Below are 24,443 nucleotides of genomic sequence, written 5' to 3'. Positions count from 1 at the left end.
GCGGAAGTTTTTCGCACACGGAATTGTCCAACGAACGACGAAGGACCGACCGCGAAGGTTTCGATAAGAACTTTGGTAGATACTGCGACGAGGGGGGATCATTGTGAAGTTTAAAGATATGAAAGGACCAGGAAACGTTTACGTCACTGTGGTTTTGTCGGATGTGTTCGCATAACACTCTGATTAGGTTCGGGCGTCAGCGTTCATTTTGCGCGATGCGCGCATCGTGTGGCAGGATTGCTCCGGTGACCGCCTCCGGTCCTGCACCACAAATGAGGCTCAGTGACCATACTTGGGTAGTGGCGACATGATAACAACGTCTCGTCAGAGATACACGTGCAACTCAAAATACACGTTAAGGTTCCGCATTTCGATTGCCGATGTTCCCCAGTATTGCCATGGGAAACGCGGCCCACGCTGCACGGGTGTTGGTGTCAGTGATGTCATTCCGCAACAAAAGGGCCGAACAGCAACAAGAAATCCCATTGGTGCTCCACACGCTTCTCGACTCCACAACGCGTCACAGTTCGCGCGCTTTGTTACTGATACCTTCCCATTGGTAATGGCGTGAGTCTGGATGCCGCTTACATCTACATCTGCAGATCGAGAAGAGATAGAACGAGGCACATCATAACAGCAAGATGGGCCAATCACTATGGACGCATTGTCACCGCCCTCGAGTGTCGCCACCACCTTTGACGTCGCACTTCTCCCGATTTGCTATCAAGCAACGGGAGCCCTAACCTAACCCGCACCAGTTGGCATGTAGGCCTAGATTGACACCCTCTAAGCGTCATGGAGCATGCTACGCCTAGCTAGTCCGATGATGATGCGTTTTCAACATGGGATTTATGCGAAGCGGCTAGAGGCGTTCTCAGTATCCCATATAAGAAGATTCTTCGGCGCCTCTGACTAAAGCTTATTTACACAAATATCTCTCTTCACGTATTGATACCCAACAAATCATACATTATGGCTCCAAGCGCAACCAACGATAACCAGAATGGCAGCACTCAGCATGCTCCCACAGGCTCAAAGAATGGCGACCAGTTCCGCAGCTATGCCGACGACCGCAACGCCTCATCCGAGGACGTCATCTACACCACCTCCAACGGTGTCCCATACCCTCACCCATACGAGAGCCAAAGAGTAGGCGAGAACGGCCCTCTACTGCTCCAAGACCACCACCTCGTCGACCTTCTATCACACTTCGACCGTGAGCGTATCCCAGAGCGGGTCGTTCACGCCAAGGGTGCCGGTGCCCATGGTACCTACACAACCACAGAGTCGCTTGAGGACCTTTGTATGGCAGACATCTTCAAGCAAGGGAAATCTTGCCCTGTCACTGTCCGATTCTCGACAGTTGGTGGCGAGTCTGGCTCGCACGACTGCGCCCGTGACCCTAGGGGTTTCAGTGTCAAGTTCCGTACCGAGGAAGGCAACTGGGATGTAGTTGCGAACAACACTCCTGTCTTCTTCATCAGGGATCCCGCCAAGTTCCCACACTTCATCGTAAGTACCTCAGTGATATTCAGGCATAAAACAGACGCTAAAATAAACGGCAGCATACCCAAAAACGAGACCCTGCAACCCATCTTACCCATGCCGACGATGCGACAGCGTTCTGGGACTTTGCCTCGCAAAACCCGGAGTCGGCTCATCAGTTCATGATCCTCTTTGGTGACCGAGGTATCCCCGATGGATACCGCAAGATGCACGGATACCACGGCCATACCCACAAGCTTCAGAACAAGAGTGGCGATTGGGTGTATTGTCAATTGCATTTTAAATCAAAGCAGGGAACTGCTTTCATCACACAAGAAGACTCATTCAACTACGGCCCTGACTACTCGACCAAGGACCTATACCAGTCCATCGAGAAGGGTGACTTCCCCGGCTGGGACGTCATGTTTCAGACCATGACAGCTAAGGAGGCTGAGGAGGTTTGGGAGAAGCAGAAGATTAACGTGTTTGACATGACACACGTCTGGCCCCAGAGCCAGTTCCCGCTCCGCAAGGTTGGCGAGTTCTTCTTGAACGAGAATGTGCAGAACTACTTCGCCGAAGTTGAGCAAGTCGCGTTCAATCCCGCACACTTGGTCCCTGGTATCGAGCCTAGTGCGGATCCCCTCCTACAGTCCCGTCTGTTCTCATACCCCGACACCCACCGCCACCGTATCGGTGCCAATTACCAACAACTGCCGGTCAACTCCCCACGCGTTGCATACCGCATGGGCAACTTCCAACGAGACGGTAACATGGCATTTTACAACCAGGGCGCTAGACCCAACTATCTCAGCAGCATCCAGCCTATTTCCTTCAAGGAGAGGACTGTCGACCTTGACAAGCTCCACGGAAACTTCACCGGTGAGGCGATCACTTTCTTGTCTGAGATTCGCCCAGAGGACTTTAACGCACCACGCACGTTGTGGGAGAAGGTCTTTGACGATGCTGCTAAGGAGCGCTGGGTCAACAATATCTCTGGCCACATGTCCACTGTGTCCAACAAGGAGATCATCAAGCGCCAGATCGCCATCTTCAGGGAAGTCTCTGAGGACATCGCTTCGCGCCTGGAGAAGGCGACTGGTGTCCAGGGCTACCCCGGTATTGCCAACCTGCGATTCAACGGAACGCACAACGGCATGGCCAAGTCCAAGGACAACAAGGTTGCCAACGGCATGACTGGCATCAGCGCGAAGTACGCTGAGAAGAATAAGACAAACGGTGCTGCCAAGGCTGGTACGCACAAGGAGATCATCGAGGGCAAGGCCTAAGGGTTCCAGTGGCTAGATTGATTTTTGTATAATTAGCGAATGAAGTTCAATACCCTGTGAAAAGTTGTTGACGCGTGTTATTCCCGAGCTCCACTGACCTGTTGCGCTTGTTTCCTTGCCCATACCAGAAAGAAACTGAAAAGGCCTGCAGCCTACACCAAGACACCAACGAGCAAATAGGAAGACCTAGCGTCGAGGTAGGCTCCAAGGTGTTTGACTTTTCCCGTTGAGCGAGGTGTTCTGGTGAGGTTGAGCAATGCAGGACTTATTGTCACCACGTTCCTCGACAACATCTTGGTTGACATGTACTCATTCGCTCATGATCACACTCCTTCGACCACGATGCGACAGGCGCTTAAGTGGTAATGATGTGTTTCGCCTGAATCAAGGGCCAGTGGCAATGCACGCAGCCGGCGGGACCCCTCGCGCGCTAGCGCGACTGCCTCATCGGCTGCGGATTCTGTCACCAGAACCTTGGAAACCTGCCAGCACCTTGTGCCCCTCCCGATATCCTCCTCAAAGCGCGCAACGTACCCAGACCAAAGTCGCAGATATTCATCTCGCTCCTTTGTGCGCTCTCCAAGTCATCGACAGCCTCCACGCGCACGGATCCGCTATGCTGCCAGGGGTGCAAGGGCCAGGTGAACCCACGTCACGTGATGGCGGATTACGGTTGGCGTTTCGTTCCAATGACACCGTGCGAGAGCGCTTTCGCGTCCAGGTTGCCCGCTAGAGCGTGAGGAGTAAAATCGAGTCCTGGCAGCTCGGTCACTCCCACAGCATTGTCCCGGTCCAGCTCCCTAGACGCCCACCCGAAGCCATATCATGTTCCTGTCGCATCTCGGCATTCTTTTCCAGTCGTCAATCCATTCCCTTGCCGCGCTCTAAAGCTCGTGGAGCTTTTGGCCCGCTGTCTCCGCACCTGCAGCGTCACCGTTGCGCTCCAGCAGACACCACAGTCGCCGACAAGAGCGTCGTCATTGCGCGATAGCGACGCCTCTGTCATTGACTTGTATCGCTTCCGTCACGTCACGGTCCACTACCGCGTCCTTCTAGTCCCTCCTCCCGCCTCTGACCTCGTTCGGCCGGCCGGCCGCCCTCCCAAGCGCATCCGACACCACCCAGCTCGCCAGCATCGCTCTCGCTCATACACTGCTCAGCTATTGCATTTATCGATAGCGACAGCTACAGGAACAATGTCGCCGCGACGGTCATCGCGGGCTCGTACCACCCAGCCCCCACCCAGCGTCGCAACGCACAGCAACTCCTCATCCTCCGTGTCATCGGCGCGTACCGATCGTGCATCCAGAGTCAATCCCAAACAGACATCGCCGCCAAAGTCGTCGACCCCACACTCGCTCTCCTCGGAAGAGCCCGAAGAACCGCCTCACGGTGCGCAGCCCGAGCCGCCTCTAACCCGCCGACGAACACGCGAGCACGACAATGATGAGGATGAGTCGGCGAAACTCGACGACGAGCTCGAAGACGACATCGCAGAGGAAGATGAGGTCACCCGCTGCGTGTGTGGCTACCAGGAGTACCCGGGCCCGCCATCCGACACTCCCAAGTCCATGTCAGCTCTCGCGGACCCGGACGTTCAAGCCGATGAACTTGGTGGACTGTTCATTCAGTGCGACGTCTGCAAGGTCTGGCAACACGGAGGCTGCGTAGGCATCATGGACGAAGCTGCCAGCCCAGACGAGTACTTCTGCGAGGAGTGCAGGAAGGACCTTCACAAGGTCACAACAAGTCCCAAAGGGTACGTACTTGTCTTTATAGGCGCTCTCGTTTGAGCTCTGTACCCCACTACAAGTCTCCCCTGCCTATGGTCTCGGGCTGCAGCTCCCTTCATTGCGCGATAACTGCTTTTACCAGCTATGGAGAGCTAACGAGATTGCCATTGTAGTCAAAAGTACTCCCGATACCTCCCCGTCTACGATCAACAGCACGGCAAGAACCGCAAATCTTCTGTTTCCAAGGAATCGGATGGACACCCAGGCAAGGACAAGGATCGCAACAATAGGGCGAGTGTTGATTCTTTTGGCAAGCGTCGCTCGACCATGAACAGTCGAGCTGCCTACGACGAAGACGAGGTGCTACGCAAGGTACTCGAAGAAAGCAAGCATGAGGGTGGTACAGCCTCAGAGAATGGCAATCGAAAGAAGCGGAGTCGTGACGACAGTGAAGAGTGAGTCCTGCTTGTTGCTCCATGGGCCGCTAGAGACATCTAGCTGACAATCTGCAGGACAAAGCCAGAGATCAAACGACAGCGGACCGGCTCTCGCTCCCCTAGCAATTCGCCAGTGATAGAATCCGAAGACGACAGTACAAAAGCGTCTGCTCCTAAGCAAAAACCTCGCGGAGCTGCGGCAAAGAGTCAACGCGAAAAAGAACAGCGCGAGAAGGAGCGCGAAAGTCACCGAAACGAAGCCGCGAATCGACGAAAAGGCCGTGCAGAGCGGAGAAAGGGAGACGGTATGTGTTGTGCCTAATGGCGTAAGGGTTTGGCTAACAATCGCTAGATGCAGAGGAACCCGAGCCCACACCCGCCCCTACCGTCGAAGAGCCCGTCATGGCCCCAATAGCGACCGAAGCTACAGTGCCGGATACTCCTGTCGCAGACCCCAAGCCTGCGCCCGCCCCACGGAGAGGTGGACGTCCACCACAGAAGGCTCGTGGTCGACTTGGGCGGAATCAGTACTCGAGAGACACCATGCCCGCGACCAACGGCACTTCACCCAAGAATGACATTGCACAATCTCCACAAACAAACATGACAAATGGAGCGAGTAATGGGCATGATAGCAGCGATGGAACGGCCGGACACAAGCCTACCAAGACGAAGAACTGGCGGCTGCAGAAACTTTCCTGGAACGATATACGAAGGCCAGCCGGAGCTATGCAGAGTTACATAGCTCAGCGACAGGTCGAGATGGCTACAGGGGAGAAGCATGGAAGCCTCGCTCCATCAGTTCAACCGACAAACGGCGAGCTGATCCAAGAGCAGCAGAAGGACGAGGATACAGACCTGGCGAAGTTCAAGAACTTGAGCACTACCCAGATGATGGACTTCTTGAGTCGCGATCTGGTACATTGGCAGCAGATGATTACTGAGCCAACAGATAAGTCGCCCAAGTGACACACGCTGCGTCGCACAATTCTCGACTTCGGCAGCGGCAGCGGCATGTTGCGCACTTGATTTTCTTTTACTACCACGACGCTTTCGACATATGTTGCATGAGCCCAATGGGTATGGCATACCAGCGGCATTTTCTTTATACATTGGCGTTTCATCGGTTGTTTACGGATACCCTCCACTTGGCTTTTGACGCCGGGCTACCTCCAGGCGCACTCTCCTTTCACATGCCTTCGACGCTATACGTATTGAAGCTTTCCTTATGTACTACTGTATGTATACTTCGGGTGTAACGAACCACGATTACGCTAGAGCATTGCTCCCGTCGTCGCATCCTAATGTATACGAAGACGAGATTCTCAAATGACTGTCGCTTCTTTGTCAAGTCGTCATCAATTATTCTGTGATTCTGTGTGCTATCCTACCCTTTTCTAATCCGAACTACCGAGCTTAATCTCCAGCACGCCCATGACGGGATTCGCCTTCAACAACTCCAGTATCGCCGGGAAGTTCTCATCCGTCACGACAGTGTACTCGGGCCAGATCTTGCCATCCCGCGTCTTGGTATCCCAGTGTATTCTGAACTCTTGGATCGTCTCTTTGGGCCCGTCGGCGGCCTTGTGCTTCGCCATGACTGGGGTCTCAACGTTAGCGACATGTCCCAAGCAAGCTGTCTGGCCTATAATGTATTCTCCTTAGACGTACATTCAGCGCAGTTGGGGCTCGAGGAGATTGTAGATGTGATCTGCGCGTTGAGCGACTTCAACGTGATCTTGGAGGATGTGTCGAGCAGGAGGAACTCATGGCGGTTCGACGGTGGGAGCGTGAAGAGGAGGGGAAGAGACATTGTTGCTGTTGTTGTGATCTCGGTGGAAAGTCTGTGTGTATGTTGGTATGTTTGCGAAGTTTCGTTCACGATGCGCGTGTAGTGTATAAAATGATCTGAGAAGCTTGATGGGTCGTTATTACAGCAAGACTGCGGTTTGCAGGTTTCATAGACTTCCAAGGTTGGATGCGTGGTACATGGATTCCAATTTACGTCATCGGGCCAGGGTCGCGCTTTGCCGTTGGACGCGTTGCAGCGCGTGGCTGACAGGGGTGTCTGCCCCGCTCTTCATCGGATTTCTCGTAGTGGGCCAGATGGATCCATTGCGAACCATTGTGATCCTGCAGGAAACAGGAAAGACACGCTGTTTTGAACGGGCGGAACCACACGAAAAACTATCTTTGCTACTAAAGTATAGACTATGCAGGCACTCTCTTTCAAAACACTGTCTACGGATCACGAACGGCGATGCAAGTACTTCACCCCCCCATGCGAAACCTATCTACAGCCCCTTAATCTTCTCCTCTAGTGCGCGTTTGATAGCTAAAGTCTCGTTAGCAAATTCTTGAACGACATATAGTTCAAGCCATGACTTACCATTGCAGCTCTCATTAGCGTCACCAAACAACATCTTCGTATTCTCCATGAAGAACATCGGATTAGGCACATCGGCGTATCCACTCGCCATACCCCTCTTCATAATAACAACCTGCTTGCTCTTCCACGCATGCAGCACCGGCATGCCCGCAATAGCACTACCAGGTTCCAGCGCAATGGGATTAACGGTATCGTTTGCGCCGATAACGAGGGTGACATCTGTATCCGGGAAGTCGTCGTTGATCTCGTCCATCTCGAGGACAATGTCGTAGGGGACGGATGCTTCGGCGAGGAGGACATTGCATTGTCCTGGCATGCGACCTGCGACTGGGTGGATGGCAAAGCGCACGTTGATGCCTTTGGCACGCAGGCTTTTGACAAAGTCGGCGAGTGCGTATTGTGCTTTCGACACGGCCATGCCGTAACCGACTACGATGATGACGTTTTCTGCGTTGACGAGAGCTTCAGCTGTTTCTTCAGATGTGGTCTTGGTTATCTCGCCTTCGACCTTGGCCTGGGACTGAACTGTGGGGGCTATGCCACCGAAGAGGACGTTGGTGAGCGACCTGTTCATTGCCATGCACATAATATATGACAGAATTGAGCCTGATACTCCGATAAGGGCACCAACAGTTGTTAGAAGAGGGTTATCCAACATGAAACCCTCGGCTACTAATGCGAACCCGGAATATGCGTTCTGTAGAGATAGAGGTATCGAGTCAGTTTATGTCTCACATGCACTTCGTACAGTCAAAACTTACCAGGACGGTGATAACGACTGGCATGTCTGCTCCGCCAATGGCAGCAGTAGTCGTGTAGCCTTTGACAAAGGATAGAGCTGCGTTCCCAACGAGACATGCTGCGCCGATAAGAGGTGCGCCCGGTGCGTAGGTCAAGAAGGCGCCCATGGTTGCTACATTCGCCCCCAGTAATGTGCTATTGATGAGATGCCGGCCAGGCAGCGCCAGAGGTTTCGAGCTCATCTTTGCGGCTAGCTTGAGGAAGGCGACAATCGATCCGGTGAAGGTAACACCACCGATGAGAACACCAAGGTAGGCGGAAACCATATGAAGAGTTGAGATATCTCCAGAGTGGCCCAGGACGCTACCGATACTCGTGAGTACAGCAGCAAGACCGACGACCGAATGCAGTGCTGCGACTGTCTGAGGCAGCGACGTAGGCGTGATCCTTCGCCCGATCATCAATCCGGCAACAGTACCCACCGTAGCGAGACCAGCGAACTGGGTGAGAACATCAGAAGAAAAGCCGACGGCAGCCAGGGATGCCAGAAAACCTGAGAAAACACCAAGTATACCCAAGAAATTACCGCGACGAGCTAGAGTAGGGGTTCGAAGTCAGTATATGTCTCACAAGCACTTCGTACAGTCATAACTTACCTGTTGTCTGCGACGCAAGTCCTGACAACGAGGTCATGCAGAGAACACTACTGACAAGGTAACCTGCTTGGACCAGACCTGCCATGCCAGTGGAAGCTGCTGCGATGAAACCGCCACCAAAGAGAGCTGCGGGGACTGCATAAAGCCATGGGTACTCTTTAGGATCAGTAGGTCGTCTAAACATATCCAGCATTCGCTGCAGAGGTGAAGGTATGAAGTCAGTAAATGTCTTATATGCACTTCGTATAGTCAAAACTTACCTTGGAGATAACGAAACCTCCCGAGATGTTAACAAAGGCCAATAGAACCGACAAGGCTCCGAGGGTTTGCGGGATGGTCTCGGGCAGATAGCCACCACCCATAGCGTACAAGCCACCAACACCGATAATACCAGAGATGGCGTTCGTTACACTCATGAGCGGAGAGTGCAAGGCAGGTGCAACGCCCCAGACCACTATTAAGCTGTTAGCACGAGCAGTAAGATGTCTTAGAATGGCCTTAATCGCTGCGCAGCTAAAGCATAGTAAGAGAGATACATACTAGTAAGAAGTTAGCAAGATATTTCAAAAACTATTCGTGGCGGCTACTTTACCCTCGGTATCCTATAAGACTGGCCAGAGCGAATGTGAAAGCATTAGACATGAATAGTGGGCCCGTGAATTTACCTAGCGTTAGTGCAGCAGTCATACCAGCCGTCACACTAGCCACTTGCCGGGACTGCGTCTGCCACGGTGTCAGGGCAACAGTGTTGGCAACTTGGTCGGCAGGCGAAGGTGCAGGTTTGGCTTGGACCGGTGGAGGGGCCGGACGCGGAGTGGGAGGAAGGACTTTGCCATTGTATGTGACAATGGCCCCGCGAGTGACTTCGTCAGTGAGATCGACATCGTAGTACTTTTCCTTCTTATCTTTTGGGATGAGCGAAAGCAGGAACTTGGTGACGTTGTTAGAGTACAGAGTTGACGACTGGGTGGGTAAACGGGATGGAAGGTCGGTGTATCCTGCACTCGCGGTCAGTGTTGGATCATCCTAGGAAGCCACGGATACATACCTATGACAGAGACACTCTTATAATCCACCAGCCGTCCAGGCTCAGTAGCTTCACAGTTACCACCAGCTTCGGCCGCTAGATCCACGATTACGGAGCCGGGTTTCATCGCGCCGAGCATAGCCTTTGTGATCAGCTTTGGTGCGGGCTTGCCTGGGATCAGAGCAGTGGTAATGACGATATCAACCTCCCGGCACTGGTCATAGAAGAGCTTCATTTCAGCCTCGATGAACTCTTTAGACATAACCTTAGCATAGCCGCCAGCTCCTGAGCCGTCTTCGGCAATGTCGACTTCGATAAATTCCGCACCTAGAGATTGGACCTGCTCACGTGCTGCAGAGCGAGTGTCGAAACCACGGACGATGGCACCCATACGTCGAGCCTGGCTCCCACGTTAGCACAAAATGATAGGTTCAATAGGCTCAGGACTTACCGTAGCGATCGCGCTGAGGCCTGCGACACCAGCGCCGATTACTAGAACCTTACATGGGGGGATCTAACGATGTTTAGCGAGGGTCTGAAATTAAGAAGATGAAAATCACCTTTCCAGCAGCAGTCACTTGGCCAGTCAAGAAACGACCGAAATGATTTGAAGCTTCTAAAACAGCTTTGTAACCAGCAATGTTCGCCATGGACGACAGTGCATCGAAGACCTGCGCTCGTGAGATTCGCGGGATCATGTCCATGGCAAATGCAGTGGCCTTGCGGGAAGCAATTCGATCAACGGTCGGCTTATTCTGCATTGGATAGAGCATGGAGATGACAGTCGCGCCCTCTCGGATAGCATCCACTTCACTGTCCTTTCCATTGATGCTGAGGGCCCGAACCTTGAGCAAGATGTCACTCTCCGAGAAGACATTCCTGCGATCAACAGTTTGGGCACCGACTTGCTCGTATGCTTCGTCTGTAAATTGTGCTGCACTGCCAGCTCCGCGCTCGATGAGAATTCGCGAAAAGCCTTTCTTGAGCAAGAGTTTCACGTTCTACAGAACAACGTTATTAGGTAAATGTGTGTCTCGTGACCAGCCATTACAAGGGGAGGTTTTACCTGTGGCGTGATTGCGACCCTTCTTTCACCAGGATAGCTTTCCTTGGGTACTCCAATAGTGAGGTTAGAATAAGGGCCTGCGGTGAACGGCGGGGTGCTAGGTAGCTCCTCGTCGTGCGGATCCGATGCCTGCCCGGATGCATACCGCGCGACAGCGGTAACCTGCGAGACATGGTGCTGCAGGGACAGCGGGTGTGGGCGGGTAAGTCCCCGAAGGCTTGTTGTAGCCAAAGTATGTTTTGAACTTTCCAATAGAGGTGTCGTTTTCAAACCAAAGGTAAAAGCACACTGCTTCAGAGTGGCAAGTAAGCTGCCCCGCTGCGGGCGAAGGGCAAGCGCCCTACGGCCAGCGAGACAATTCAGAGAAGGACTCATGCTGTCTCGAATGAAAACGAGCAAAGGGAGAAGCTGGGAACCCGCATCTGCTGGCGATTTTCAAGAAAGTTCCAAAAGAAGGCACGGCTATCAGCTGGAAGAAGGCCAGAATGCAGTGTGAGTGAGCACCACAAGTGCCACGGTTTGCGAGGCATGGTGGTACAATAAGGCGGTACCTTTGGGCCGCGTGTTTGTATTCTGCCGAATTAAACACGACCGCGCATTGCTTCCCCGCACTCCTCCACTCTGCCCTGCATGAACCCAGCCCAGGATTCACGAGTCCACGAGACATATTACAACACACTCCTCTCCTCTTCATGAGTCTTCGACGGTTTTCACGCGACGTTAAGTGCGTCTTGGTTGTTTGGCAATAGAATTTGCAATTCAGAACGTTATGAGCCTTTATCCACAATGTTGTCCTTTCACGGAAGATGGGTGCAGGTTCCCCGCTCGTGCCAGGCGATCACGCGCTGTGGGGCACAGTCCCAACCGTCTGGTATATCTTCCGTTCGAAGCGCGCTTGGTGTCTTAGGTTCCGTCCACCAACGCATCCGGCTGGAAACACTCACAGCAAATGCAATCAATCGCCCGATTCAGCGACGCGCACACATCGGAGGGGCCTTCACAATGGAGTGCTTCACTGCTTGGATCCCATTCTTCACAACTGCAGACAATCACTCAAAATTCGTTGGGAGAAATGTAGCAGTAACGACTTTGTTTGGACTTTGTTCAATTCAGATCACATGGTGGTAGGCAGGAGAAAGGCTAGTTCAAAAGAGCACATATTGTTACATTACAACTACCAAGATGCTAAAATCATACTAAGGAGTGACTGTGCGACGAGCGAATGCTCAATGTAAAGCCAAAGAGTTATTTACAGAAACGAAGAAGAGTATTAGTCATGATAACCACCGTCAACCATCACCATCTCGATTTTTCATGCGCCCATGCGATGCAGATATAAGTCGTTGTTGTTGTCGGAAGAACTGCAAGAGTTTACTCGTCACGCTTGTTCTTGAAGTAAGACCAGCCACCCCAGTTGAAGCTGGCGTTGACATCGACGTCCCAGGTGAAGGACTTCTGGCATCCCCACTTGGAGGTACCACCGACGCTGATGTCGAGGTTGGCCTGGGTGGCAAGGAACTTCTTGGTGAAGAGACGGCAGTGGGTACCGAAACCCTTGCCGTCCTTCTCGAGGTAAGCAGCCTGGAACTGAACGCAGCCACCCTTGTTCATGCCGAACATGGAGAGCCATGCGCCAATGATGCCGTGCTTGCGGTTGACCTCGTTCTGCTTCTGGGCGTAGGCGGCGCAGAGAGAAGGATCGAAGGGACCGGGGAAAGTAGTCTGACCCATGCAGTAGGGCTGCTGGTTGTGGAGCTTGTGGCCGCAAGATTGGGGCTTGCTGCAAGAAGGAGGAGTAGGAGGGTTGTAGGTACCCTTGTTGTAGCCGTTCGACGCGACAATGACGACTTCGAACCCATCCTGGCCCTGACCAACGTTGGTAGCAGACTCCTTCTTGACATCCTGTCCCCAGAGAGTGCACTTGAAGCGGGTGACCGAGTCGGGCTTGTCGCAAGAGCACTGGCGCGGGTTCCACTTGGGGTCACGCTCAATGTAGAGGTTGAAACCAGTGCAGGTGGAGGTAGAGTCACACTTGGCAGCGCAAGCAGCAGTGTCGTAGCTGGTAAGCTCGTAGTATCCGAGGTAACCGCTGCCCTCAACGGAAGCACTGAGGTCAACGAAAGAAGAGGTGTAGCCAGATGGCGACTTAGCACTAGTAGCCAACTTGTGGTAGACCTCGTTCTTCTTGAAAGCATCGGCAGTGTCGGGGGTGGTAGGTGGGCCGTAAGCGTTGGGCTGAGCAGCACATGGGTCATCGGGGTTGATGAATCCGCAGTAAGTGCCGACCTCGATCTGAGTAGCACAGGCTGGGTCGGCAGTGAAAGCGTAGGTGTTGGTCCAGTCAACCGGGCTGCACGAAGATGGTGCAAGGTTGGTAGAGGATGGGTTGGCCGCGGGTGCGGTGGTGGTGGCAGGAGCAGGAGCCTTGGTAGGAGCAGGAGCAGGAGCAGGGTTGTGCTGCTGGTTCCAGTTCCACCAGAAAGTAGGGTCGCGTGCCTCAAGCTGGGCACCAGCGGTCCTCTTTGCCTGCTGAGCAGTAGCAGCGCCAGTAGCGGCAGCGGCGGCGACATCCTGAGCCTTGGCTTGGTTGTAGGCTACTTCTTCAACGAGACCAGCCTTGGGGCCCTGAGCGAGGTTGTTGGTCATGGAATCGAATTGGTTGACATCGAATGCCTGAGGGGCAGGAGATGCGGCCACGAGGGCAGCAGCCCCGAGGAAGAGAGAGTAACGCATATCGAAAGATCGAAAAGAAGGGTAGCGAAAGTGGTGTAGGAGATTGTAGTAGTGAAAGACCGATGCTGATGAGCTGATGATGAGTTATTGCACAGTGTGCCGGAGGGTCTTATATACATAAGATGCGCATAGTCATGCGCTGTCTACCTCGGTGATAGAGTACTGATTTGAGATCGATGTCATGGGTGGAGACGAAGAAAAGGCCGGTAAGTTCGACCTGTCTTCCTGAAAGAGTTGGCGGCGGTACCTGGAAACAATAGTCCTCCAAACTTTAGCCTAGCTCCGGGTGAACTGTCGTGGTCGCCAACGCCAGGAACGTGCAGCACGCATGCAGGTACCGGGGCCGCCACCAATAAGAGCCCAATGGCAGTCTGAATCTGGACTTGATAGATGCAAGGCTTATCAGCTTATCTCATCGTGAATCCACGAGGTCAAAGGCTTTGCTGAGTCTCTCAAGGCCATGTTGTTGCGATGTGATGCTATCTCAACCTTTAGGACGATACTACGTCAAAGATCGACACACCAGAGATGATGCCGCTGCAGGTGTCGACGACCCGAGGCTTTGCATCACGGCCAAAGTGAATCGCTAAGCGAAAGCTTGGGTTATTTTTGATCCCGACGTCGTCCCGAAGTGTTCTAGAGCCCCACTTAAGCGGTTAGCTTAGAGACTACTTTCACTATATCAATAGTCTACCTCCAGGGAACCAGACTTGCGCGCGCAGAGGTCCCGATCAGCTCATCAGGGGTAGACTGTTTGTGTGAACGTTTCAGCGGTGTTGATCTTTTCAGCCTTGCCTAAAGCGACTTCTTTGTCCGTTCCTTCGTTTGTACCCGTTGGGAATCTTCCGCGATGGATTTCCTCAGATCTTGTGCTAAGCATTGGTACTTGCATCGATTTGCACATGGATAGCACATTGCGAGTGATAGCACATTGCGAGTAGTAGCATGAGTGACCCGTGATCGCTACGATGCCATAATCACTATGCCTCTCTCCACCCGCGGCGATGCGAGGCAGATGCGAGCAGTCGAGAAGTGGGTTTCTTTGGCCAGGAGCTAGGTACCTGAGCTAGCCATCTTCGTTCTCTGGAGTTGTGACGATGTGGATGCTCGCGTACAGATGCTGTCGATGGACGTCGCAGAGGTCATGCAGGGAGTCGCTGTGTACCACGGGACTCTCAGGGGCCCGAATGTCCTACCCTCCCTTGGCTGGTGCCCGGCAGATCTCGCGTACCCGCTCGCACACCGGTCTATACGCTGCCAACCTTCTGGGCCGAGAACCGAGTCTGACGGTATACGGCAAGTATCCTCGTACTGGATGCCTTGTTGTCTTCGCAATTTATTGTTGCGGCCTTGTTGTTCATCTGCCTGATCAACACTCGGGATAGCGTTCGTGCGTCTCGACACTATCGATAGTCGCTAGACGAAAGTTGTTCCCAGGGTCACCCCACGATGCACTGTTGTGCGCTGGCGAGTCCATCGTCGATCTAGCACAACTGTTGCTAATCCTGTGGTGATGGGTTCCAGGAGACGAAGAAAACCTGGTGTGGATCGCTCCGGAACACAAGGGGTGGAGACTGCCTAAACGGCTCGGTCGATCTCGCTAGCGCCCTAAGGTTTGGCTAGCAGTCAAGTGCTGCCCAGGTGCTCAGCCTCACCACCGCTTCTACTCCTACCGCTACTGAGCGTCAACGGCTGCCCTGTCACCATCTCTCAACTAAGTCCGCTCGCGTTTCTCAGCTGTATTGCCAATGCTCTGGCCCCTCAGTGTCGTCTGTGGCTTGACGTCAGGCCATGAACCGCCATCTTGGCTTGCGCCTCCGCCACGACTTGGTCATCGACTACGTCGGATCAATCGCGGGGTACCAAACATATGCTCACAAATAATGTAGCGACTCATGTATCGTAGGTATGCTCGCTTGGTCAATCGAGATCCAGACTTCTGCAAAGCCTGAGGCAGAACGCCACCGCAAATAGACCAACTCGCTCTCGGTATCGTGAATACGAAACGTAAACAACCCTGAGCGCATGAGCCACTTGGGCCTCCTGAGCCACACTTCGGCCGAGATCCGGCTAGTCCACTGCTGACGGCGAAAGGGGCCCCTTCGGACTTAACAAAGCGGAGCGGCCACTGCTCAGCGCTGAGCGTAACAGCGAGCACGCACTCTTGAGGTCATCACTATTGCCAACACCCAGTAATTGACACGAAATAGGGCAGCGCATGGACCCACAGGATATCCTTATCTTCAAGTCTGGTTGAGCAAATCGTTTGATTTGGTCACGGGTGCATCTTAAAACCATAAGCTCTCATGTGTTGAGAGCTTGTCTCAGATTCCAGAGCTGGACTGCGAACGAATATTACGTCGTATCGACCATTTTGTCTCGATGCACGCGTAAGGGCATATTACAGTCTGCGAGTTCGATCGAGTATGAGAAAGACAAAGCTTCTCAGCGGGGCAGTTCTAAACTACATTGCTATCAATATCCTCTCAGCATGCTTCTTTGGTGTTTCATGGAGACAAGCAACTTACTCGCTTTCTATCTTTCACAGGTTCACAGGTTGGCAAGTCGATGGATGAGAGTTCCCACAGCCAGGGCCGATCATCCTTTCTGACGACTATAGTACTTTCGAATTTCCTGACGTGTCAAGAGTCATCTTCTTACGATTTAGCAAGAGCGTACCGCGAGCAGCTGTAAAGCTTCGTGGGCAAACTAGACCTTCCACTTGTTCTCCTGTCCAGTTCGGATGTGCCAATGGATCGTCAAGGCGTAGGCGCTCCTCACGCTATCTACCAAACACATGAGCTGGTAAGAACGGCAGCATTAACAAATCTTGTGACTCCGTATATCGAATTACCCGGAGGCGAGAAGGTTGCCAGAACCGAGGCTTGAGGCGAATGGAAACCCCCGACGGATCGATTAATGTACATTCATATGAGAAGAGATTGAGAGAAGTCACAACGAGTGGAGACGGTTTTACTCTACTTGTCTATACATTCTTTCTTGAAGCCGGAAGCTTAGATCACCGTATGGCTGATGATCCCGGGTAAACCCTGCATATTGATCGGAAGAGACGAGCGAGGATTTACCAGATCGCATATTACCCAATTACGCGACCCGTTTACCGAGCATACATATTGCGGGTTAAATTACCGCGTACCAGTCGAGACCAAGTTCTGTAAGCACAATACCCCAGGATTCCGGGACCTGGATATGGCAATACTATCCTAAGTCGTCGGTTTGGCTGTCGCCCACGCATCACCTGATCTTCAACTCCACCCCAGATACATCGATATTGCCTCACCGATGCTGGAGACTATTTTAAGCGCGTCAATCCGCGGCAGAGCACTATCATGCAAGTCCAGAGCCTCCCTGTACGCAACATGGCAATCAAAGACCCATCCAAGCTTTTCGTATTCTCACTATAATGCTTTTTTGTCTTCTTGGATCATGGTGGCACGCCACCACCAAAATACCACAGAATGCGACAGACTTCTGACTGCAACGCAGATCACTACCTTTGTAAAGTACTGGTCTCCGTGCATCTCCAGTTGCTCTTGGTCATAGTCTCGTATCCCTCATATCGTCAAGGTCCCGACTTCGGCGCCACTAGATCACTCAATCTAAGGAGCATCTCAACCACCCTGGCTCATGTTTAGATATCGTTGTCTTAATACCGAATTACTTCTCCCGAAGCTAAATTTGGGAACTGGACTAGCTGTTTTCAGGCCACATCGCCTCCAGACTACCACAAGAACCATGTCGGAACATATCCGATGCGGCATAGCGAGGCAGTGCAGGGCATGAAGGTCTAAAGCCACGAAAAGACGTGGTATATAAATCAAGTCTTCATTCCTTCTTGTTGGAACCCATCGCAGATCAACAGCCTTCACTACCAACACTCACTTCAACGCCCACCACTACCAACGGTCTTTGTCTCTGCAACAGCAAACATGCACGCCAAAATCGCTGCTCTTCTCCTCCCGGTCCTCGCCGCGGCCAACCCTCTGCCCCAGACTACTACCGACGATGCTCCTCCCGCAGAGCAGATCACTATCGTTGACACGTCATACTCTGGTAACGGATGTCCTCAAGGCTCCGTGTCCACCAGTACCTCGACCGACAAGACTGTGAGTATAATCCCAACGCTTCCCATCTGGGCTTAGGAGATGGATGTAGTCTTACTTCCGCGATCCATATCACTATATACCTCCAAAGGACTGGAGAGTCGGTATGGTAAGAAAATCGGCTCACACTACGACCAGGTCATCACTTACGGATTCGATCAATTCCAGACCTACATCGGTCCTGGTACCGTGCCAGCGGGTAAGCCCAAGCCCGTATCCCTCACGAGAAACAAAATACCAATAACTGCTCCACAGACCGCAGCAAGAACTGCCAGCTCCACCTAAACTTGAAGTACCCCGGCGGCTTCCAATACGCCGTGGTAGACGCCACCTACCACGGCTGGGCGCGCCTCGATGAAGGCGTAACCGGATCCTTCATCACGACCTACTACTTCTCGCAAGACGCCGGCAAGACGCAAACCACGCGTATGTCTGCCGTAGGCGGCGGCGCCCTGCTGAATGGCCAAGTCTACACCAAGCAAGACAGCGTTGAGACCACCGCTACCATCTGGTCGCCATGTGGCCAGAACGGCATCCTCAACATCAACAACAGAATCTCGCTTACGAACAAGAAGTCTGACCAGGCGGGTGAAATGAGCAACGACGATGCTACTGTTGCTTTTACCCAGCAGCTTCATGTTGCGTGGAGGAAGTGCACACCTTCTGGCTCAGGTGGTGGAAGTGGCAGTGTTATTGGCATTGGAAGCCCCAGCGCGGATATCGACTTTGAGTAGGGGATGAGTTGGAGTGAGCATCTAGGTAGCGGGTGGTGAAGGGGTGGCTGTAAAGGATGGACGATGATGGGGTTGGACTTGTAAATAGTCGATTACGGTGTTCCTGTTTAGTCGTGAATGTCAAAGTTGCTGCTTTCTGAAAAGGTCACTCGGTGACGTGATCTAGAGAATTTTGGTCTGCCAATCAACATCGTAATGGTCGCAGAGGTATGAGAAATTGATTATAGTGCCTGCTTTACCTCCATCGAGGCATGCGTACAAAGCTAATGATATGATGCATCTAAAGCGAAGAAAGATAGCAACGTTTTCCTCATCGAGCCTGCAGATCCCTCGGCCCATCTGACACCAAGCTTAGACCTCAGACCCACACTGATCTCGTAATCTCAGCACATGGCCGTTCCACATGCCACCAAAACACTTGCTTCCCATAAACCAACACACTGCCCAGAAAAAGCCCTCTAATCATACAGAATGCCACCCAACAAAAGACCGAAACATGGCACTACCGCGAGATGCGTCGATCCTGAATGGAACGCAGAACCTCAAGCCAACCACCGTCGTCAACATCGCCGTCCCCTATGTATGCGACAAGAAAGTATCAGGAAACTGAAGAAGATCAATAGGTTGCCACTAGATACTTACCATTAAATGCAGCCATGTTTGACGAAGATCCACCCCCATTGACCACGATTGGGTTGCTATCGACGACATGGACTGCCAAGCCGTTGCCTGCAGACGTGACTGGTGGGTCTGTAGCAGAGTTACGAATGCGAATGAGCGTGATCCGTATCCGAAAGGTACCAGCCCGACGAATGACAAGCTCGGGAAAGCGCATGTAGCCCACGCCATGGGGGTCGGCCATGTCCATGGAGGCAATGGATCCATCCGCTTCATCATCGTTGAACGGGTGAATAGAATCGAAGACGCGCCCGGTGAGCAGTGCGTTGAGAGCATTTGTGTCCACAGACGCTGGTGTGTTTGGACCAGGGACCAGAGCGGCGACAGCGACCAGGTTCGTCGAGTCTGCAACGGCTTCATTTGTATCGGCGTTGATGGTTCGTAATCGCACGACAATGGATCCAGGCAATGCTTGACCAACCTGGGCAGTTCGCGGTGGCTGCACCACGATGTCCATGGCGTACCGGATCTCTTCCGGGGATAGCGAATTTTGACCTGATCTTGATCTTGATCTTCCTGAAGTGCGGGCGTTTCCGGAGTGATGTCTTGAACGAACGGACCTGCTTCCTAGCGCCCTTGGTCTCGCGACGTCAGCCATCGAAGACGTGGCGTTGGCTAGCTGATGATCAGTCTCGCCGTTGAGTAATCCCGCGATACGAGCGGAGCGTCTTAGTGACGCGTGGCTGCGGCTGTTTCCGACGGTGGTTTGCCGCGAAGTGGTCCTGGAATTGGATGCTGATGGCGGGTCTGACGTATCTCTCCGAGAAGATGCGCCCCGGGTGGGATGTTGGTTTCTACCTCTTCCACGTCGTGGGCCCCTTCGCATCTGAAGAAGGCTGAACCTGTTTCTCTTAGTAAATTTTCATTAAAGACCGTGAGTCAGACAGATGATAGCTCTGCCGCTATGTTGTGAAGTGGTGTCTTTTGTTGTTGACGCGAGAAACGATGTGGAAAAAGCAAGGGAAGCAACAAATTGCTGATGAGTAAGTTGCCGGACAAGACTGAGAAGAAACTCCAACATATGACGAGGCCTTGTATCAACGATAGGCGGTGTTGGATAGTAAAGATATAGGAAATGAAGTCAAGCCACGAGTCAGACCTCTCATCTAAACTCGCTTGGTGAACATGGGGCCGCCCCTCCATTAGGATGACGATGGATCGTTCGGTGCAGTTGAACCCAATACTAGGGCCCTTTAATCTCATAGCCGCCTAGCAAAGAGCAAAAGTGCAGCAGCAAGCGATATTTCGACAGATATAGGCAGAGGTTGAGGTTTGGAAGTCGGTCGCCAGTCCGCTTAGGCCCCCGGTACTGCCCCACATCCCGGCGGCCCTCCAGTGGAGAGACTGCCCTTTGCGCCTTCCTTTGCGTTGTTAATGCAGCGATGCGGCTAAAAGGCGGGCAGCTATCCATGCGCGGAGGATGGAAAGACGCGTAAAACGGCGGACGACGGGCGGCCAGAGAAGGAAAAGACAGCGCGGAGTGTGTGGTAGAGATGCAGCAGATGGTGTTGCAGGGAAATTGACGAATGTGATGCGTCACAGGAACCCGGCCGGCCATGTGGCAACAGGGATGTAGGATAAGGACAGGGTGAACGAGCAACCAAGCGAAATGAACTGCTCACCTTCTGGCTTGTCACTCCCGCCCGCCTGTTCCTGAGCGTGTGCGGGATATTATCTCGCCGTTTGCTTGTGGCGTGGCACGATGACGCTGCACTCCTTTGCTGCGCGAGCCGTGCTTGACGTGACTTGACTTGACTTGCTGATGCCAGCGGATGTGCCTCTATCTCACTGTTGCAGCGTCGATATCGGCTGGGCAGGGGCTTCTTCGGGGCCTCTAGAAGGTGCCGGCTTTGTCAGAGTCCTGTGACGCTCTATGCTGCTGTTGTATATCAGCCATGCTTTGCCCACACAGCCAGACGTGTCTTTTCTCATCCAACACCCATTACTGCTTTGCATTGACGGCAGAACCGCCAATGGGGCGTCATTCTTCCAGGACCACACCCTCTGCAGTCAACGGAGCACTTCCGACGTACCTCTGCTTGGCTGCCGTATTCGATGTCAAGCACTATACTATACACGGCCGGAGACAAGCCTGAAAGCGGCGTCGGGATGTCGTGGACCGTCGTCGATGGTGGAGGTGATGAAGATTGTCTCACTTGATGAAGGAGTCTGGAGCCAATGCCTTGGAGTCCTGGGCGGCAGTCTGCTTCCTGTGGTCAATCGGCCATCTCAGAGACGGTGAGTACGCCGTCTTATACAGACTCCTCGGACTGCCAGCATTTAGAAGACTTTTACCTGTTGCAGTGGGCTGCAGGTCTCTCGTGGCTTGCCGCCCTGCGCTATTGGTCTGAGCTGAGTGTCGCCCAGTTCCCCAACGCGTCCGCCTGCTTCCATCTTTTCTAGTATGGTGAATCACGCCGTCCCTGTGCCTGTTGCGCATCGGTTTAGCGTTGCCGCCAACATCATGTCGCCCATGGAGCTCTGGAGTATGGCGTTCTTGATGTGCATCTCCCAGCCAGTAGCGCCGGTCCGCCCTACGGCTAGCATCGCACGATTGCCGATCCGAGGCACGACCACGGACCAACGTCATGGTAGAGCTGCGTGGCCTCCGCGAGACTACCAATTACCAGTCCATCGCCCTGGTACAAGCCTGCGTGACACGCGCCGCTGCACTTTGCGGCATCGCCATCAGCTTGGCGAAAAAAGACAATCTCTTCCCTCAGGCCTCAGCAAGGACTTCGTCCGTGCGCGCCTGCCCTTTTGGCAGCCACCTCCATCTGCCATGAACATCACTTCCGCACACCCCTTCGAAGAACTCGACGCAACTCTCAATACTATCACGGACCCTGTCCGAAGTTCTCCGCGAGTCTATCCGTGCCAGAACAGCGATACTCGGAAGCTGATTCTTGTACTACGAACGGCTACGTGCAGCTCTCACATGGCACCTTAGACATCTGTCAGCTTCATCGAGAGCTGTTTATCCAGCTTTACCGGATTGTGTAACACCTTCTACCTCGATTTTGCCGTCCTCCTGGTCTGTCTTCCGAATGTTGTTACGCAAACCGGTTCTGCAGGGTTCCAAAAGAAATTTGCCGTACCCCATCCTGTTTGGCCTTGTGTACAAGATCTGCTCACACGAGATTCTCATCACGGCCGATATATGGCTTCTAGATGGCACTGTATTTCGCCCGTAAATTCTTGAGCTGTTTGGTTATCGAGTGCTACTAGGGATCTTACTTATTAAGACCCTAGTCTGTGGTCCAGCATTCCCTCCGGACTTTGAGGTTTCCCAGCACGAACCGTCGTTTGACAGGGTGCCCCTGTCCTTTACCTCGTCCCGCCTCCTAGTGGCCGCATCCGATTTGCGCAACATGCGCGAGAGCTTGGATGGGAAGGCCGGCAAGGATTGCTCACTTTAGCGCTGTATGCGGTCCACTGGAGACTTGATTTATCGAACCGTGGAGGCTGAGAATGATGTGGTGCTTTCGCGGAAGCGGATGACAGTGACCGGAACCACATGACTGGACAGCTTCTTTCATCACGAGATCCGGCAATCTGGGACCTACTCGTCAACTTGACTGCTAGATGCGGAACCTCGCCGAAGTTCTGTCCAGGTCCCACTTCATCCACCCTCTTCCAGATGTTTGCGCTTCCTTTACTCCACTGTACTATTCCAAAGCTACACATTCAGAACAGCCACTTATCGATTCCTTGTTGACCAATCGATCGCCGCCTCCGCGTCATGCATGTGTTTGAATGCATAATCTTTCGTCTCAACTGACGTTCATGGCCAACAAGTTTTTTATCAGCAATTTGCTCTCGAATTTACTTCATCAAAAGCGATATACGGGCCGCACTGCTCATGTCAGTCATCGACCCCGGCGCATGCGTGGTCAAAACGCAGATGATCGCATGGATTACCGCTCCTTTCCGAGGAAAAGGACACCTGGAACTTCCACATCGGGATTTCCGTCTCAGATGGCGTTCAAATTACACGATTACATCTGCGTCAGATCTGTCTTCAAACCCAGGCATTCCGTCGACCATACTGTTGGGAACGCCCAGAAGCCATTCCTAAATCGATTGGGTCCCCATGCGATTATGTCTCAAAACAATGTGAGGTGCGGAAATTAAATACTTGTACGACGTTTCGCACATCGCCGCCCTTCCAGGTACACTGCGACCCTGCGCATGCAAGAATGGATTCTGAATTCGAGATCGTACAGATCCATGAAATATCTAGCGCTTTCAGATCTGCCACCGGCTTTTCACATGTGCACTGAGCAGGGATTGCAAGTACTTGAGCGCGGGCCCTCATCATTCCATCCGGCATACTACCGACCAGCCTCTGACGGCGGGTTGAGAGTGACTGTAGAGGAAAGCTCATGTTAGTAGAGTGTTTGTATAGCTTTCCAGGTTTAGCTTCGGTAGGAAATTCTGACATCAAGTGGTCAGTATGTGCTTAATCTCAGTCGCTCCAAATAGCGCGTCGATCGATTTTGAGGAAAAGCTGATAACATGTCGCTACCTAGGCAGGGTCTATCTTTCAACTCTAGCGCAAACATCCATACGGTCACACTCGCATATATCAAGGCCGCTGGTGTTGCAAGTATAGAACGAGGCAATATCTTTGGAATCGCGACTCATATATGAACGCCTCAACGGGCTGCCGCAACCACAACCCCATGCGACTACCCGGACTTCTTCTTTGCATCGAAACGTGTAGGGACATGTATTGAGAGGCGCCCGACGGCTTATAAGTATCACGTAGGACGTGAGGTCGCGGTCCGCGACACAAGAATCCGACACTACGGGTCCATCGCGCCTACGTTAGTAAAACCGCTAGTCATACCATTGAGGAATCGAGGCCGCGTGTGCTGAGTACTACATCAAAGGGTCTGTTCGTTGGAATCCATCTCTCAGCAGCCACTGAGACAGAATCGATCGGCCTCTGCTTAGTGCGCATATATTGGTCGGAAGCAGCATTCACGCGCGGGCACACGACAAGCAACGCTGAAGATACTGCCTGCGAGCTTGAGTGGAAATACGAAATCTAGTAAGATTTGCAATGCCACGTTGTTGATGTGCGAAGATGGAAGCGAGGAACTGATTCGTTCCACTCAACATGTCCTTTCAACTTTCTGAGCTTCTCTCCAATATATATAGAGATATATATATATATCCAGCTGTATCGGTAAGTAAATTTTATTGATGTGTAGAACACTCGATGCAGTCGTACGACAAGTACATGGTGGTATGAACATTGCGACGCGCAAGCACTTCTTACTACACTGCAGCAATATTAGGGTGCGCGAATCGATTGACATGTAGGAAAGGCCTGCAAACGGGCC

The 24,443-nt window shown here is 52.8% G+C and overlaps 8 protein-coding genes across 8 annotated transcripts; 4 read left to right on the top strand and 4 right to left on the bottom strand.

The window, feature by feature from the left end:
- Positions 1-772: 772 nt before the first annotated feature.
- On the top strand, positions 773-2,902 carry BKA58DRAFT_234937 (peroxisomal catalase). The gene is made up of 2 exons (XM_046166564.1): positions 773-1,512; positions 1,566-2,902. The coding sequence occupies exons 1-2, from the start codon at positions 973-975 to the stop codon at positions 2,772-2,774; spliced, it is 1,749 nt and encodes a 582-aa protein (XP_046021844.1). The 5' UTR covers positions 773-972; the 3' UTR covers positions 2,775-2,902.
- A 973-nt stretch (positions 2,903-3,875) lies between these two features.
- Positions 3,876-6,240, top strand: BKA58DRAFT_234903 (uncharacterized protein). The gene is made up of 4 exons (XM_046166563.1): positions 3,876-4,533; positions 4,681-4,962; positions 5,020-5,249; positions 5,297-6,240. Exons 1-4 carry the CDS (start codon positions 3,971-3,973, stop codon positions 5,911-5,913), a joined length of 1,692 nt encoding a protein of 563 aa, XP_046021843.1. The 5' UTR covers positions 3,876-3,970; the 3' UTR covers positions 5,914-6,240.
- Positions 6,241-6,341: 101 nt separating this feature from the next.
- On the bottom strand, positions 6,342-6,757 carry BKA58DRAFT_413739 (uncharacterized protein; the record flags this gene model as incomplete). Its single annotated transcript, XM_046172441.1, has 2 exons — positions 6,342-6,544; positions 6,616-6,757. The coding sequence occupies 2 exons, from the start codon at positions 6,755-6,757 to the stop codon at positions 6,342-6,344; spliced, it is 345 nt and encodes a 114-aa protein (XP_046021842.1).
- A 216-nt stretch (positions 6,758-6,973) lies between these two features.
- On the bottom strand, positions 6,974-11,344 carry BKA58DRAFT_344631 (NAD(P) transhydrogenase mitochondrial precursor). Its single transcript, XM_046168399.1, has 10 exons — positions 10,824-11,344; positions 10,318-10,758; positions 10,209-10,271; positions 9,779-10,157; positions 9,324-9,728; positions 8,991-9,184; positions 8,731-8,926; positions 8,095-8,669; positions 7,334-8,030; positions 6,974-7,279 (listed from the first exon to the last, which is right to left on the bottom strand). The coding sequence occupies exons 1-10, from the start codon at positions 11,196-11,198 to the stop codon at positions 7,239-7,241; spliced, it is 3,366 nt and encodes a 1,121-aa protein (XP_046021841.1). The 5' UTR covers positions 11,199-11,344; the 3' UTR covers positions 6,974-7,238.
- Positions 11,345-12,194: 850 nt separating this feature from the next.
- BKA58DRAFT_404696 (uncharacterized protein) lies at positions 12,195-13,556 on the bottom strand (the record flags this gene model as incomplete). Its single annotated transcript, XM_046171862.1, has 1 exon — positions 12,195-13,556. One exon carries the CDS (start codon positions 13,554-13,556, stop codon positions 12,195-12,197), a length of 1,362 nt encoding a protein of 453 aa, XP_046021840.1.
- Positions 13,557-17,448: 3,892 nt separating this feature from the next.
- On the top strand, positions 17,449-18,596 carry BKA58DRAFT_366700 (uncharacterized protein). Its single transcript, XM_046168895.1, has 3 exons — positions 17,449-17,683; positions 17,819-17,879; positions 17,936-18,596. Exons 1-3 carry the CDS (start codon positions 17,507-17,509, stop codon positions 18,412-18,414), a joined length of 717 nt encoding a protein of 238 aa, XP_046021839.1. The 5' UTR covers positions 17,449-17,506; the 3' UTR covers positions 18,415-18,596.
- BKA58DRAFT_391024 (uncharacterized protein) lies at positions 18,588-20,120 on the bottom strand. The gene is made up of 2 exons (XM_046170878.1): positions 19,057-20,120; positions 18,588-18,990 (listed from the first exon to the last, which is right to left on the bottom strand). The coding sequence occupies exons 1-2, from the start codon at positions 19,916-19,918 to the stop codon at positions 18,917-18,919; spliced, it is 936 nt and encodes a 311-aa protein (XP_046021838.1). The 5' UTR covers positions 19,919-20,120; the 3' UTR covers positions 18,588-18,916.
- Positions 20,121-21,270: 1,150 nt separating this feature from the next.
- Positions 21,271-22,042, top strand: BKA58DRAFT_404692 (uncharacterized protein; the record flags this gene model as incomplete). The annotated part of the gene is made up of 2 exons (XM_046171861.1): positions 21,271-21,437; positions 21,496-22,042. 2 exons carry the CDS (start codon positions 21,271-21,273, stop codon positions 22,040-22,042), a joined length of 714 nt encoding a protein of 237 aa, XP_046021837.1.
- Positions 22,043-24,443: the final 2,401 nt, after the last annotated feature.

Source organism: Alternaria rosae (genome assembly GCF_020736505.1).
Source record: "Alternaria rosae strain MPI-PUGE-AT-0040 chromosome Unknown BKA58scaffold_9, whole genome shotgun sequence".
Classification (NCBI taxonomy): Eukaryota; Fungi; Ascomycota; class Dothideomycetes; order Pleosporales; family Pleosporaceae; genus Alternaria; species Alternaria rosae.
This window is presented reverse-complemented; position numbering and strand designations above follow the sequence as displayed.

Excerpts from the sequence above, each read along its gene's own strand:
- BKA58DRAFT_234937 (XM_046166564.1), top strand. The coding sequence starts at position 973 with ATGGCTCCAAGCGCAACCAACGATAACCAGAATGGCAGCACTCAGCAT. Across the intron at positions 1,513-1,565 it reads CCAAGTTCCCACACTTCATC|CATACCCAAAAACGAGACCC; the intron begins GTAAGTACCTCA and ends AATAAACGGCAG.
- BKA58DRAFT_234903 (XM_046166563.1), top strand. The coding sequence starts at position 3,971 with ATGTCGCCGCGACGGTCATCGCGGGCTCGTACCACCCAGCCCCCACCC. Across the intron at positions 4,534-4,680 it reads GTCACAACAAGTCCCAAAGG|TCAAAAGTACTCCCGATACC; the intron begins GTACGTACTTGT and ends TTGCCATTGTAG. Across the intron at positions 4,963-5,019 it reads AGTCGTGACGACAGTGAAGA|GACAAAGCCAGAGATCAAAC; the intron begins GTGAGTCCTGCT and ends GACAATCTGCAG.
- BKA58DRAFT_344631 (XM_046168399.1), bottom strand. The coding sequence starts at position 11,198 with ATGAGTCCTTCTCTGAATTGTCTCGCTGGCCGTAGGGCGCTTGCCCTT. Across the intron at positions 9,185-9,323 it reads CAGTCTTATAGGATACCGAG|TGGTCTGGGGCGTTGCACCT; the intron begins GGTAAAGTAGCC and ends ACAGCTTAATAG. Across the intron at positions 7,280-7,333 it reads CGCTAATGAGAGCTGCAATG|CTATCAAACGCGCACTAGAG; the intron begins GTAAGTCATGGC and ends ACGAGACTTTAG.
- BKA58DRAFT_366700 (XM_046168895.1), top strand. The coding sequence starts at position 17,507 with ATGCACGCCAAAATCGCTGCTCTTCTCCTCCCGGTCCTCGCCGCGGCC. Across the intron at positions 17,684-17,818 it reads GTACCTCGACCGACAAGACT|GTCATCACTTACGGATTCGA; the intron begins GTGAGTATAATC and ends CACTACGACCAG. Across the intron at positions 17,880-17,935 it reads TCCTGGTACCGTGCCAGCGG|ACCGCAGCAAGAACTGCCAG; the intron begins GTAAGCCCAAGC and ends ACTGCTCCACAG.
- BKA58DRAFT_391024 (XM_046170878.1), bottom strand. The coding sequence starts at position 19,918 with ATGCGAAGGGGCCCACGACGTGGAAGAGGTAGAAACCAACATCCCACC. Across the intron at positions 18,991-19,056 it reads AAACATGGCTGCATTTAATG|GGGACGGCGATGTTGACGAC; the intron begins GTAAGTATCTAG and ends TCGCATACATAG.